Raw genomic sequence first — 15,926 nt, 5'->3', positions numbered from 1 at the left:
GCATTTTCTTTTGGAAATTTTGGATTGCTTTTGGAAATTTTAACCTTGAATTAGTGTTTAAAGGGAAGTTCTAATGTGTAACTTTCCCTTTCTAGGGACTAGGAGCTACCTCAGTTTGCTGTTAAATTATGGGTGTTTTTCCTCTTAATTTGTGTCCTTTGAAGTTCTTCTCATATATTACTGAGCTGTTTTGTCACTAGCATCATAATTATTTATTAATTAGTCACTGGATCTCTTCCACATGCCTTGAAGATGTACTCTGATTTTATGTAATAAATACATCTAAGTTTCTTCACCTTTTCTAAGCTCTAGCTTTCCTTAGTGCTGGTCTGTTTTTTGCCAGTAAGGATACTAGTGGATTCTTAGGCTGAAATGTTTATTTCATGTTCTGCAGTGGTTAACTGTAGCAGGTAGAGGGCTGTGAGGTGATATCAAATGGCTTGTAAAATTGTGATACTGGATGAGATTCTTCTTCCTAGTAGCATATTTGTTAGCCAAAGATCATTACTATCCTTTGTGTGGTAACCCCATCCCTTTGCCAGTGCTCTCAAATACATAGCAGCTTTGCACAAACTGTCGATTCCTACATGCCCACAGTTAACGGCCAGATGTCATTGCAAAGATTCTTGTAATTTTGCCATTAATTGCATTGATGGGTTTGTTCAGCCTGGAGAAGAGAAGGCTCTGGGGAGACCTTACAGCACCTTCCAGTACCTGAAGGGGCTACAAGGAAGCTGGGGGGGACTTTTTACAAGGGGCTGTAGTGACAGGACAAGGGGTAACAGGTTTAAATTGAAAGTGGGGAGATTTAGATTGGATATCAGGAAGAAATTCTGCCCGAAGAGGGTGGTGAGGCACTGGGACAGGTTGCCCAGAGAAGCTGTGGATGCCCCATCCCTGGAAGTGTTCAAGGCCAGGCTGGATGAGGCTTGGAGCAACCTGGTCTAGTGGAAGGTGTCCCTGCCCATGGCAGGGGGGTTGGAACTGGATGGTCTGTAAGGTCCCTTCCAACCCCAACCACTCTGTGATTCTATGATTCTGTGATGTGAAGAAAAAATACTGCTGACTGTTTTAAACTCCTTTTGCTTCTGTGCTGTCTGTATCAACTCATTTTCAGAGTTACAGATGCCTTTGGAAGTTTTTATCCTAACCTGCAACCATCATTCCGGACTGTGAGTTTGTCAGTACTTGCTGACTTTCTTCCATTTCTTTGGCTTGGTGGAGATTACCTAGAGGCAGGTCTGGTCTGTGTTTTTACCTTGTTGACACTTTCCTACTACTTTAGGAGATGGAGTTCTGTCAGGGTGTTTTTGTTTCTCTGCTTCTAATACTTGGAGAAGTATGTCTGGTTATTTAGGCTTTAAAAATAGCTTGTTTTTCTGGGCCTGGAATGAAAGGCTAACTTTAAAATATCCCCACTCATTTCAGTATTTCTGTGCTCAAATTCTGCTCTTTGCCAGCTATGTAGATCCATCGTGGTCAGAAGACTGATGTAAGCGAAGAGCTTAGTTTTGCCCTTACCAAGTCTCCAGTAAGTATGCCATCCCCATGGTAGCACCATAAAGATTGTCGTGTTCAAATATATGCACAGGTATTAAAAAAACCCTCAAACACTTTCTAATGTATTTTCCATCAAGGAAGTGAGAAACTGCCCCCTATTAGAGGGATTGTTTTAGCAAAAATGGGACCTCTTTGTAAGTCTTAAGGATATTTTGGAATAGAAGACTCCAGCTCTTGCAGCTACGTTGGCATGATAGTAAAAAGTAAGGGGATTTAGGTTTTTCTTTTGTTTGCCTCCCTTCTTGCTTCCTATTCCAATTAGCAGATGTGATTCCAGAGGCAGAGTAGATGTTAACTGTGATGTAGGAACTCTTCAGTCACTGTCTGGTGATCACATGTAACCATGTATGAAAGATCTGCTTTTTTTGGTTTTGTTTTGTTTCCCCCAGGCACCAGTTTAGGGATGTTTTAGGAGTGGTTAGGGCAAAAGCAGACTAATGGTGTTCATAGTGTTCTGCGTTGTTTTTACCATCAACCTCATCTCACACCATCTCCTGTCTCCACCCCGCTCCTGCATGCGGGCTAAACGTGGAACACTAAAATGCTTTTCTGCCTCTCATCTACACTTTGCCCTGGGCGTGGGATGTGTTGGCTTCATCACATCTTCCCCCGCAACAGATGGTAAGAGCAGGAGCAGAATAGCGAGCTGGGGTTCTGGTTTGCACCATGTGACGTTTACTATAGCCACATTAATACAGGTTGGTGAGACTGTACTTGCTGGGGTTAGGGGAGCCAGAGGTTTGGAGCATTTCTTCACCTGTTAGCTTGTGTCCCACTTAAAGCTCAGTGCTGCTCAAGGCTTGGGGTAGATCTGGTACCAGCGTTGGGAAAGGTCTAGTGTATGCTTGTAAATGTTTTTCACTGCTTTGCTGCCTCTCTAAATGCTGATGTGCTGCCATAGTCATATGTTTTTACCAAACCAAAGTAAGAAAAGGATGCCTGGAAAGGACTCAAATCTCTGTCCTCCTGTCCTAGGCTGGGAGCAGCCTGAGAGAATTGATAACTTTTCATTCTGGTAATGTCTTACAGGTGTGTGTTTCTCATTTTGACAAATGAAGCGGTGCACTAACGTAGATTCTCCATCTTCTGTGCTCTTATATTAGTGTATCTTCAATTTTGAGATAGAATTTCAGTCTTTAATATCACTACTGTTAGCATGAAAAAGTATTTCTTTGTTATCTGTACCTTGGGGACTTCATTTAAAACATTCAGTACACAGAAAGCCTTAGCTCATGTCTTAGGCGCTCTCGTGGGAGCGCTTGGAGGTATTGCAGCGTGTTTGGCAGCGAGCGTGCAGGCAGATTGACTCATTGATTAAATCCACCTTCTTGCATGCGCCCGTGCACACACAAATAAGCAAGCAGCATGCATACTGCATCAACTTCTTTCAAGGAGAATTTGATTTCATCGCCTTTCAGACAAATCCAGCACCCTGGGAGCACAATACCAGGGCATTTTTTGGTGCATTTTTCTTCTGTCAAACCTTTTTTTTTTTTTTAATGAAATTACTTGTGATTAACTATATTACAATAGGCAACAGGATGGCTTTTGTCTTTTGACATCCTTTGTCCTGTATTGAACAGTGCTTTAACAGAAAAGGAGGATACTTCTCTCTGTGTGATGTAGTTATCAAAAAAGGAATATTTTAGAAATACTGTGCACCAGACAGCAGGAGAGAGGCTTTATGCATTCTATACAGTATGTTACAGAAATGATAGATGAAATGTCTTAAAATGCAAGTGTAGAAAACGTAAAATGCATTTTTAATCTAGCATGCTGCCGAAGACATTAAAGGTCTTAATGCAGACTTAATATTCTTGCTCACCCTCTTCTTACTCCAGTAACAGCGCAATGAAGTAGACATCTGTCTTTTGACCTTGTTTCTCTTTGTGTTACTGGTCTCATATGAGAGACTTGCATTGGCGTGTTTTTAGTTTCTTACTTTTAATGTTATTATCCAAATGCTAATTTTCTCATACAAGCAGTAGAGTTCAGAGGGCATCAATTTATTATGTTGGACTGTAGCTGCCCCAGGTTTATCCACAGAACAGGGACATGTCCCAGTGAAGTGCTTTAATGGGAAGCATGTGTTCAGTGTCTAGATGTCCACAGTGGCTCTATCATCTGGATATTAGTTTTGCCTTATTTATCAAGGAAGGAAAGATTGCAGGCTGAGGCTGCAGTTCTTAGTCTCCCTTTTCTTGTCCGGAATTTTCTCCCTTGAAAGCAGTTTGAGTAACTGCTGTTAATGAACTAATAAAAGTCTGGAGTACCTTCTCTTCCTCTTCTTCAGGAGGGTGGGTATTCCTGGTTAATTGAGGAATAACCTGGTTTACAAAAACAGACTTCCAACATCTGCACCTCGCTGACATTTGTTGGAAAGCATTTTGTGGTGGGATGTACTTAGTAGAGTGTACTCAGATAGCATCCATCATATTTGCAGCTTCTGGGGAAACTTTTCCAATCACTAGTCATGATTTTGGAAGTGCTTCAGCTTTCCTGATAAGGCCAGATACACTGTCTTGAACGCAAACTCCTTTAAATCTGCACATGGTCTCCTGTTTTGTGGATGACTGGCTCATGGAAGCTTCTTCCGACGAGAAATGCTTATAGGAAGTGTAACCTTTGGCTGACAAGACGTTGTGCTGCAGTTCACCTACGAGCACATTTTGGCTCTGGAGACAGTGTGTCTAGCCAACAGGAATAAGCTCAGCTGTACTGGGCCAGCATGTCAGCTTCCTGTCCACAGAACTTGGAATCTCATCTGGGGCAATCTCAGAAATTGAAATCTTATGTGAAGTCTTGCTTGGTAATTGTGTTTCCTGGTAGCAGCTGTGTGTATTATCTTTTAGTGAAAATGCTTTCTGACAGCGTCCTGTAGCAGTACTGGACTTAACCAAGAGGCTTACTGTTGCTTGATACAGCAGCTAAGAAGAAGTTTTCCAGGAGTTGAGATCACTAGAGGTCTATTCTATCAATCTCTTTTCCAGAGTCTGAAAACTGAGATTCTTGACACAAAGTTTAAATTGTTTCCGTATGTTGCTTGTAAACTCATTAATTTTGTCTTTATCAGTGTATCTGGTTTCTCTTTTCCTGGGTAATAACTTCAAAATATGTAGGGTTTATAAATGTATCTTTATGTTCAGCTTTTTTCCATGAGATCATGATATTGGGCTTTGTTTTTAATTTCTGCTTCAAAGTTAGAAAAGTATGGCTGTTTCCCAGTAGAAACCCTAAATGTTTGAGAATTATTGAACACTTGGTAACTTGAGCCAGTGTGTCTTTTCTGCCTTACGTCGAGGTTCACAAAGGTAATTACTATGTTCCCACTGAGGCTTCCCTTGACCCAAACAGGTTGGCAGAAAAAGTTAAGTTCTACCAGTCTTTGGGTGACAGTGATGGTTTTCCTGTTTGGTGAAGATGAGACAAGAAATTTGACTTTGGCCTAATTTTTTATCAATTAATTGCGTTTATATTTTGGACTTAAGTCAAATACAATGAATTCATAATATGGAAGTAACGTAATGTACCTTTTGCAAAGAGTTGATATCTAGATGAAAACATCAGTAGTAGTCATTATTTCACCTCAGTTCTTGTGGACTGGAAATCCTGCAGTACCGCGTTAACCTTGTGTCATTAGCGTGTTTCATAAAAGAGAAAATAACACTTTCAAAAGGTGTCTAATGCTGGAACTGATATCTTAGATTTTTTTTTCATTTTTGCTTGTGAATAAAGCTGTTAACACCATGCCTGATAGCTCTGGAGACTTCCAGAGCGCATTAAGGAGGAAACAGGCTTCTGCTCTGGAGGAGTCTGGATTTCTTAGTCTCCAATTTGTCAGCTTGGTTACAAAATTGTTCGTAGGCAGTTGCTTTATGAGGCGAAACTCACAGCAATGTTTGGAGACAATGGTATGTCTAAAAGATCCCTTTTTCCCCTTTCCTCTGAATCTCCTTTGGTTGTGCCATTAAACAAGAGGAATTGGATTTTCACTGTCTCAAGTTAAAATTTGCCTGTTTCATTGGTGAATGTTATTTGAAGAGTGAGCAGGCGATAGATGTCCAAGTACAAGTCGTGCTGCTTCTTGGGTTATAAAAAGAGATTTCCACAGCTCGGCTTACGCAAAGGACCTTACCTGTATTATTTTCCTTTGGCTGCTGTAATTTACCAGTCAGCTGTTAGACAGGGGAACAGTGAGGATCATTCATTTCTTCCAAAGCAGCTTAGCTTGTGTCTTGCATCATTTTGTTTTTAAGTTGGGGAGTGTTTGAGGATATAAAAGGTTCTTTTCCTTCAAACGGATCTCCACAAGATTCCCTTTCGCATTTCAAACTGAAAATCTCTGCACATTGTGGAAATGACAGACCATGTGGTGTTGCTTGGTGAGATGAAAATCTCAATAATGAAACTGAAAATGAGTTAATTTGAAAAGAACCAGTACTTTAACAGTGAGGGGACGGCTCTGAAGTGCACACAGTGTCAGTTTTAATGAACTTTTTCATGGGGGATGTTTACCATTAATATTAATTTTCATTTTGCCACTTAATTTCACCTTGTTTGATGGTAAAAACGAGCTTTCAGCCATTCCTCATGCATTCTTTATCGCTTTCCGGAAAAATCAAGGGTGACGGTCACTGCTATTAAGAGCAGGAGCCTGAACCTTGTGCAGTTTAGGGAACTCTTGCGGAACCTGTGTTTACTGGATACTGCTGAAACTTGCTTCGATCCAAGTGTTAGAGGGTTGGGGATGGGAAGTGTGCTGCACGTTTGTGCTCTCATATTCCTGAGTGGTTAGGAAGGAACATCTCTCTACTTAAGCAGCAAAATGCAAGGGGAAGTAATTTTGGACTTACGCAGACCAACAGTGGATTATTTGGCTTAAACTTCCTTAAAACGGAGCTCTGAGACTGTTCCTTTCTGCGTAGATCATTATATGCTGGCCTTTGCTTATAGTCAAATTAGGAACTTTCCATCTTGAATTCCAGCTGTCTCCTGTGCTCTCTTGGAACTGCTAATTCAAATTATGTTGTAGTGTAGACACATGATTTTTGTTTTGTGCTGAGACTTTAAAATAATCAACTTTGAGGTATGCAGTATCTGTGAGACTAATTTTTTCTTTTTCATTCTTGGCATAGCCAGTACTACTTATTATTTTAGTGTCTTTAAAGAAAAAAAAAAAAAGAGGGAGGGAAGAAAGCCCAAACCACTTTTCTTTTCTTGTTTCTTGTAGGTTTATGGGTGTCTGTGTGCATCAAGGACAGCTGCACGCACTTACTGAGGTAAGACTATTTCGTGATGTACGTACTCAATATGAAACAGTTCTCAGGCCAGATTCTGCGACTGCTGTTTCCCTTGAGTGACAGTTCCTTTTACGGTGACTGGTGGGTTAACCACATGCTACGTGCTGTGCAGTGGGAAGACTGCAGAATCAGGCCTCAGAACCGTAATTCGCTTGTAGCCCTTGTATGTCTTTTCTCATCAGAAGCACTTATTAGGATGAAAACAAATCACGGTAGGAACGTCAGATTTCATTGGTAATATTCTACATGAGATATGTGGATTACCATTGAGCTGCCCCTAAATATTATTTGTTTCTGTGACATTGCACATATATTTAGATCTGATTTATACTCCAGGTGTGTGTACATTTCACAGGTGAATCAGGGATGTTTCAGCTGGATGACACTAGTGTATTCAGTCCCTACCACCTTCTTACTTGGAATAACATCAAGATTACAGCTTAATCTGGGTCCCATAAAACAGAATTATTCCAATGCCCATTTACCCTGGCTGAGATCTGGGTATCAAATGAGAAACAGTTTCAGCTCACGAGTCTTCCCACTGAGTTTTACTGCATTGTACATTTAATCCCCCAGTAAACTGCGCAGGAAAAACAAGAAGGGAGTATTACCTTGTTAGGAATAGGGTTGCCATCAAAATCAATAAAATGTTTATCCTGCCATTTTAGTTTGAGTACAGATTGCAGGGAAACTCATGTTTTATGAAGGTAATGTTTCTTATTTACTTCCATTCCCTAGGAAAATGATCAATTGAAAGATTGACCCTTTCCCACCCCCAAAGCCAAGTCTGTTATTAATTAGCAATTAAAACATGTTCCTGGTGTGCTTTACCAAGAACTACTGTAAAATGAGAAGATGGGATAGCTGTGTGCCGATGGTTGGGTACGTGTGGCCAGCACTTTCTGTAGCTTTCATATGCCACTCTGAGGCAAAGCTGCACATATGTGAGCAGTGAATTTCTTCACCTTCTGGGGTGACAATTCTGCAGTTCAGCTTCTAGCCACTCTAAGAGTGGAGCACGCTAGTTCACAGTGGCTGTGTTTCTAGTATAGGAACGAAGACACTTTCAGAAACTTCAAGATGCAGCGTGTGTATGAGGGGTCCTTGTATAGGGGGGACAGCAGAGGAAACACTTCTGAGATTTGACATTAGATGGCTGCTCAAGTCCTTCAGGCAGGCTTCGCTCACATTGGTGGCAATTTCTTTTGGACCTCTCATCAGTTAAAACAGGGAAGTTTCAGGCTCTTCCACTCACTAAACATGTCCTAGAAGAGATAGAGCTTCATAACGCTTTATTTTAGTAGATCTTCCTCAGTGTGGTGTGGCTTTGTTTTGCTTTTCCCCCCCTTCATCCCATTTGCTTGCCATTTAAACATCCTTCTCCACCCAGAAAGCCAAGAACATGAAACCAGCACAGATGCTTCCTCATGGAGAACTAACCTTGTAGCTGCTTGCTTTGTTCAGCTATTTTTGAGTTCTTGGCAAGCAAATAAACCTAAGAAACACTTCAAAGAATAACTTCTTTATTGTTACAACTCAGAATAACAGAAGAGATTCCTGAAACATCTTCAGACCAGAGAGGAAAAGTTTTAGACTGAAGAAAGTTGCTGCAAAATTTTGAGAAACAGAATAGCTGTAGTGACCTATTATAAAAGGACATGTAGTGATTACGGCTTTTCTCTTGTGGACCAACGCGGGCATTTAGTGCCTTGAGTAGGAAAAAAACGTGATGAAGGCCATCCTAAGTTGATGTTTTAGGGAATTCACACACAGTTTTGTCCACAGTTTTTAAAGATCTTTTTTAAAAGTTAAGAACTGTGTATGTTCCAGGGGGTGGAATTAGTTGTTTCTGCCAACAGTAGTGGCAGTTTTTGTCTCGAAGTGTGTGTAGAGTAATAGTTGAGTTCTGAAAACTTCTGGAGGTTAGTGAAGGGGACTGAAATGACTAGCTGAAGGAATTATTAGTAAGACAGACACAGTGAATCACCAGTTCAAATATAGCCCAGGAGGATAAACAAATCAGCCACCGTCTCGTGGCTTTTTTCAGCATGTCGTCCAAAAAGGTGGTCTCTTAGCTTCAAGTGCTCAGCATAATTGATGCTAGCCTGACACTGCTAGCACTCAGAACTTCTGCCAGGGTTTCATGTCTTTGGAGGTGAAACTGTTGATTCAGAGGCCCATTGCTCAACAGGTGTCTGACTCGCTGCAAGGACAACCCTGTCTCCAGCTGGCCTATGCGGGACCTGTTCTGTAAGGAACTTAATTACCACTTCTCGTGTTTTGAGGGTACGGTTGATGATATGCCTAAGTAAAAGGGATACAGCATCACTTAGAGCTTATGTCTGAGGGCACGATGGGAAATGATGTTTGTTTGTCTGCATGTTTCCATGGCATGAGATGTTGAGAACTTGTGGCAAATGTTGGGTGAATGGATTTGGATGACTTGTGCTTAATAGCCTCCTGTGCTATTAACAGGCAGGGTAACAACCACAAATGTTGCTAGAGGAGCCTTCAGGGTTTTATAAGCCTGTTAAGGGGCTACATTAGTAATATACAGCACTTTGTTATTGGAAGGCAGGCTCTGAAGTGTTACAGATTTCTTGCATGTTTAAACACACGGAAGGCTAAACACAGTGGATAATGCAGAGCAGGTTTTTTTGCTTGAGGAAGGTGTTGATCATATGTAGGCCTTTGGTTTTTTTCCTTTTTGGCAGCATTTTACATTGTTTTAATTGTTTTCTCTCAAGTGGCTTTTGTTTTGAAAACTGTTGGGCAAGAAGCAGTTTCTGTTTGTTTTGGTTTGGTTTTTCAAAATAAGAATGGAATTGTTTAATTATAAACTGCACTAGGACTTTGGCCTTGTTCTGAATCCACAGTCTTATCAGTTTTGAAAACCCGATACTGTTTTTGAAGTTCTACTCAAGCCAGAAGCTGTGGCATATGTGCCTTTACTGAAGTAGTTCAGTATCTATCCTTAGTCACAGAACAGTTTAGGCTGGCAAGGGCCTCTACCCTTGCAAGCACACAGTTAAGGAACATTGAAGGAAAGCAAAGTAGATGCTTTGATAGGTGTACCACTCAGGTGAGTTGGCAGGCGCTAGGCTGCCTGTCTAACTCTGGGATGGTGGGTGCAGATTTGCTGTGCTCATCTTCTGTAAAACCAGGAATTGAGTATTCCTTTCTCAGTATTCAGCTCTAATTTGTAGCTTGTTGTTTCTTTCAGTAGGTACAAGAATCTGCAGGGCTTCCTTCTGTGCTTGCATGCCTCTCCAACCTAATTTCAACCTCTCCTTAAAGCCTCTCTGTGTTTTCTGGCCACCTTCCTAGTCTGACAACTCTGCTTCCATTTCTTAATTTCCTGGCACACAGCATTCCGAGACTTGGAGAAGCTTGCGTGGTAGTGCAGGCTGTGGTGTCAGTTAGCAGGAGATGCTGCTGGGCGTTCAGAGACTAGATCCGAGCCACTGCTGGGAGGTTAGCAGACGGCATCTGCTCTGGGGGACACGAAGCTGTGAGCCAGTTAGTGTGGGGCAGCCGTGGCTTAATAGAGTAGCGTGCAATCTTACCCCATACGCATTCACCGTGGAGCAGCTGCGTGAGCAAACATCCGTTTTGGATGGGAGGCAAACAAATCCATTTGTCTGTGGCAGGTTCTATAGGCCTATGCTGTTACACTGAAAGTGTACAGTCTAGCGTAGAAAAGCCACTTAATACCTTCTTGCAGATCTTACATTATTTGTTGAACTCTGTTAAGCAGGTTTATCTGAATTTATGAGAGAGGTCAGGCCGAAATCTTGTTATAATTAGATGTATATATATGCACAGAACGAGTCATACATCTTGATAATTCCTTCTTGAAGGAAACGAAAGCCCTGACAGCTGTGTGTATAGAAGATGAGGAAGGGAGAGTTGTTACGTGTTGATTGGGATATCTTGGAATTGCAGTGCTTTGCAGACAACAGCTAATTGTTGCAACAGAAGTTTTATGGCTGTTAGCTCATACTGGATGATAATAAAAAAACATACAAGTGCTAAGCTGCTGAAGCCGTAGCTTTACTTGCTCGGCGTGGGATCTGACATGCATTGAGCTTTCTCAGGCAGAGCTCAGGGCTGTCACAGTGCGATAGGAACACTGATCTGTGACCGAGGGGTAGGACGGTGTCGTTTCAGCCAGCAGCTGGATCTGCTCTCTGCCTGACATGCCTCTCCTGCAGCCTTTAGTCTTTTTCCTTGCTGGTGTGCTACCTAGTCAGTCCCTGCGACTCCATCCCAAGTGTCTGGTGTGGTATGAGGAGTTTCGTGGATCTAAGAGCAGATTTGGGCAGCCTTGGTTTTAAGGTGCTGTACGCATGGCATTGGAACAGTGGTGAGATAACAGCAAGGGGCGAGCCAGCCTTTCTCTGTGCCTGGCTCCTCAGAGCATCCTGGTTGGTGAGTTCTCCCTGTCAGCTGCCTCACGTACTGCCCCGTACAGGCGCTGTGCACAGGGGTGCAGGAAAGCGCCTTCAAGCCCAAAATGTTTCCTGGGTGCTCAGGGTGGTGGTGTCTGCGATAACGCATGCTGGCAACCTGTACCATGGACAACAGAGTTTAATGCAGATGTATGTGGCAAAAAGTGCTGTAAAAACCTTGACTGCTGCTTAAATATTTTTAAAGAGAATCCACAGAATTATTTGAACTCTCACATGTTTTCAGTTCAATTAATTTTTTTTATAGCTGTGTCATAAACCTCAGGAAAAAATTTACTACGGAAATCCTTCCAGACATGTTAATTTTTATCTTGGGCAAGATAATTGCTTTTGGACAATTTTGACATGTTGCACAGTAATAGTTTACTGAATTTGACACTGCTGTTTTTACCATCAACCACAATTCACTGTTTTGGGACAAGAATGCTCTTATGTAGCAGTTGGGAAAAGACTTTTTTTTTCTTCCTTGCACAGTGTATCCCTTCTGTACTCCTAAAACTCATCTTAACAAAAGTGCTGGTGGCTTGGGAAGGGAGGGGGTTTTTCTAAAATAAGTTCCTCTGGGATAACCGAAAACTTTTCTTCTCTGCTTTTCCTCCCAACAGCAATAATTATAAGTAAACTAAATGCAATTAGTGGAGTTTTGGGCCTTTGGGGACCTTCCTTTTTAAATTTTTTTTTAACTTTTGGAGATAGCAGTGATTGGGAAGGAAAAAAAGCTTAAAATTCTCAATGGTTACAATTGTGTTGAATTATCCTTTTACAAGGAAGGGAAAGTAAGTTCTTTAAGTGAGAAGGTCCTTCTGATATACGGCTTTCACAAGCAGAATCATTAAAAATACCTAATTTTCCTTCTTTGTTTTCTCCTCCGCTCAGTTCTTAGGCACCTTCCTATGGAAGGCCTTTGCCCTGGAATGGAGAAAAGCAGACAGACATCACTTAGGTCTCCTCCTCTAAATCTTTATGCTACAGCAAGAACTGTAGACATACATTGCCTTCCAGGTGGCAATTGCACACTTTTGGGAGTTTTAAAAAGCCCTGGAACACCATTCCTCCCCTGTTCCTTCCTCCCCCCATCTCCTTAATTCTTGCTAATCCCTACTGTTATTCTACCAGTGTGATTCATATTGTTTGAATTAGTTTTACTCGTGTGGCATTGCAAATATTTGTCAGCTTTGGGGATCACAGTAGGCTAACCTGTCAGCCCTAGAGAACTTCGAGCCTGTAGAGCTGTAGTTCCTATTATCACTCATTCTGCAAATACTCCATACAGCAAGGGAATTGTCCCCAGTTTAGTATTACCTGTTTACCAGCTCAGGTTTAGTTCCTGGCTCTCATCGTTGTCCCACAGAAAAGAGGAGTGCGAAGTGGAGTAGCCTGAGCATGGAGACACCTGAAGAGACTCTCAGCTTCATCCTGTTAGAAAATGCTACTCATCTGCTGGGTACTGCCCTCCAATTTCTAGCAAAGCAAAAATTCCCAAACCACCAGTTTAGGGAATTCTTACGAAAACTCTTTACGTAAGATTATGGGTTTAGGTATTACCTAATGTGTGCAGTCAAGCCACACTGATTAGAATTTTCCAGTTCAGTATGTATTCCTTAATATCTTGTGCTTTTCATTAGCCACCCTTGCTTACTGAAGTCTTCCTTACATACTTTACTTTGTTTGGTCTTCCTGACTGTAGTATTGGAAAAAGAAAACTCAAGAGGAGTGAAAAAGCAGAGGGTGGTGAAACTCTAGAGACATTTGGTCCTTTGTCTTTCCTCAGATTTGGTCCCTAGTTCTGGTCCAATTTGCTCTCATTTGCATATAGAAAGCATCTTATTTGATTGTATTAGAGGTCTTGGTCAGTCTATCAAATTATTTACTTTATGGTCTTGTGGAACTGGCAACCACTGTGACTTTCTGGAGGGATAAAGTGAGCAACTGTGCAAACTTTCCCTTGGATGTTTTTGGTGACAGCTCTGAGAGTATACCTGTTAATATTAAAGTCTTTGTTTTAGGGAAACGAGTCTTGAATACAGAGCAATGTAAAAAAAGATGGAATTTACTTGGAATTAACTTTAAAAAAAGATTTGCGTTCTGTGGTGTCAAAGGATATCATCCAGATGACTTTCAGCAGCCAACAGCTGGCATTTTTAAATGCCTCCTGGCTCTGGGATGCTGCAGAAGGACTGCAATCTAAACTTTGTAAGAACTCTAAGTATGTGTAAAATTCTGCAGATTAAATTGATCCTGGATCTCTTAGCTAATGAATAGCATGACCTGTGGATTAATACTGTAATAAATCTCTACTTACATGCTTTATTCAATCTTTTTGTCCTTAGTTCAGATGGGTTTTTTGTAGCATTTGTTAGAGCTACAGCTTCATTTTGTATGCTTCCCTGGGAATAGGAAGAAGAGTTTTTTCAGTGGTGCTGTATTGGTGCTGGGGCTGGAAAATATAATGTGGAGAGGCAGTCTGGGCCTTTACAGGTATAAACAAGTACCCTAAGGCTAAGCTTAGCCTAACTGAAAAGTACATCAGAGGCATAGAGTCCTCTGTTAAACTGTGGTTACTTTGTACCCCTCCTGAATATATTTAATTCCAGGAAGGTATGCTTTGATGACAAGAATGGTTATGTGGTGTAACACTAGAGTACCTACTGCTCTTATTTGCTTGCCCCTCTTTCTGCTTTCATCATAGGGGTGGAAGTCCAGCCAGCACACATCTGTGTTATTTCCTCTGTTAATTTGGTTGTTTGGGTTCATTAGCTTTTCCCTTACAGGAATCATTAAGAGTCAGACCTTGCATATACTTGCCTCAGGGTCAGGAGAAAACCATTCGTCCGGACCCCAAGGATTTGACCTCTAGAGATGCGTAATGGTAACCTTGTCTGACACGGCAGTAGTTGCACTCCCCCTTAATGAATGACGGAGAGAAGCTCTCTGTAGGACTTGAGGAGAAGAGTGAGGGTCATGGCAGCAGAAGTAGGGTTTAAAACAGGGTGGGGAAATAACTTGGGTCTTAGGAAGACTGGGCTAGTCTGTAATGTAAAAGGTGAGAAATGGTTCCATTTCATTGCAACTGTTTTCTTCAGCCTTAAAATAGAATGTATCACATAAGAACTCTGCTAGGAGTGTTCACTATCTGTATAGTGCTTTATGTTTCTGTTCTTGAGAAAAAGCACTTACCTCACTGCAGAAAAAACTTGCAAGCCAATAGATGCTTTGAAATATCTAGTTAATTCTATCATCCTTTTTTAAAATACTTTGAACTGTGGAGTCTTGTACTTTTGGGAATTAAAGTTAGTGCTTTTTCTTGTTCCTGTGTAGCTGCAAAATGATTCCTAGTACATCTTTGATCGTTTTTGAGTTGCAGTTATGATTTTTTATAAACTTGTTTCAGTGCAAATGCTTCCCTTCACCTCTTGATTGTTCATGACAGAATTTGGAAAATACTTGTCAACAGTTGAGTCATATTTGGTCTAAGTTTTGCACTCTTTGCAGCATATGGACTGCCAGTTTCAGTTTGCTGTAACAGGTCGCTTAGGTTCTCAGCTTGTGGCTAAATGCACTCCCAGCAAATGTAGATTGATGCTTGATGACCAGCTCTACCTCATCCTATCTCTCTGCTGTACAAGGCATCATATTGTTTCATCTCAAAAGTGGTGTCCTTTTTTCCCATGGATTCCTTCTCTTAAGAGAGTGCAACGTACATCATAGAATCATAGAATGGTTTAGGTTGGAAGGACCTTAAAGATCATCTAGTTCCAGATCCATATATGAAAGGCTTAATGTATCTGACACTTCCCAGCTTGTAGAATTGAACAAATCCATTCCTCTGCCATTGATCCATGTCAAGAAGCATGGGTGGTTCCAGAAGCACAGTCAACTGGAGAGTGCTAGACTAACCAACTGTATTGGCTTGGGTGGAAGGGGTGTCTGTCCTAGCTATATTTATTTCTTTAAAAGGTTCATGAAAAAGAAAAATAAAATCCCATTTCCAGGAATGATTCAGTCTAGATTATCAGCTCCAGGAAGACTGAGTGAGGGTTAAAAGGATGTGAGCACCATCACGCTGTTTCATCAGCTGAAGATGTCTTGTTGAAGTAACACCTTAGATACTTGAGGTTGTTCCAACAGGTGAAGTACCCTCGCTGTACCTTGCAGGTGAGATTTGAGTTGGGCTGATTAAAGGTAGAAGTAAACCTGGCTCATCCATATGCACCACTGGATGCAAAATTGAGTCTGAACATGGTACATGTATTAAGTAAATTAGACTGTTCAAAGTAAGTAGAGTTTGAAAAGCTTGTAGACAAGGGAACGTGTTGGTATTTGGAAAATGTCACACTGTTAAAACCTTATGCTATAACGTTAAGGCTTCACGAATTATTTTCTAACACAAAAAACCTGTGTGTCTAAGACAGTGAAGTTATTTCACAGAAGTTAAGACAAAGTACATATTCTTTACTTCGTTTATATTATTTTCCTTGGGAACCAAATATTTTTGTGAATTAGTCAAAAAAATACTTCAGTCCCAAACACAGCTTGATGTGCTGCACATACCAAAAAAGTCCATTTAAAATCGCACGAGGGGGGCCTGGATTTCAAT

The 15,926-nt window shown here is 41.2% G+C and overlaps 1 protein-coding gene across 1 annotated transcript in view; it reads left to right on the top strand.

The window, feature by feature from the left end:
• TESK2 (testis-specific kinase 2) overlaps positions 1-15,926 on the top strand; it is a 72,639-nt gene that overhangs the window by 23,750 nt on the left and 32,963 nt on the right. The window contains exon 3 of the mRNA XM_010155216.1: positions 6,791-6,839. Within this exon, the coding sequence (XP_010153518.1) occupies positions 6,791-6,839 (49 nt within the window). The remainder of the gene's footprint in view (positions 1-6,790; positions 6,840-15,926) is intronic.

The sequence above is a fragment of the Eurypyga helias genome, unplaced genomic scaffold, assembly GCF_000690775.1.
Source record: "Eurypyga helias isolate BGI_N326 unplaced genomic scaffold, ASM69077v1 scaffold5807, whole genome shotgun sequence".
Taxonomy (NCBI): domain Eukaryota; kingdom Metazoa; phylum Chordata; class Aves; order Eurypygiformes; family Eurypygidae; genus Eurypyga; species Eurypyga helias.
This window is presented reverse-complemented; position numbering and strand designations above follow the sequence as displayed.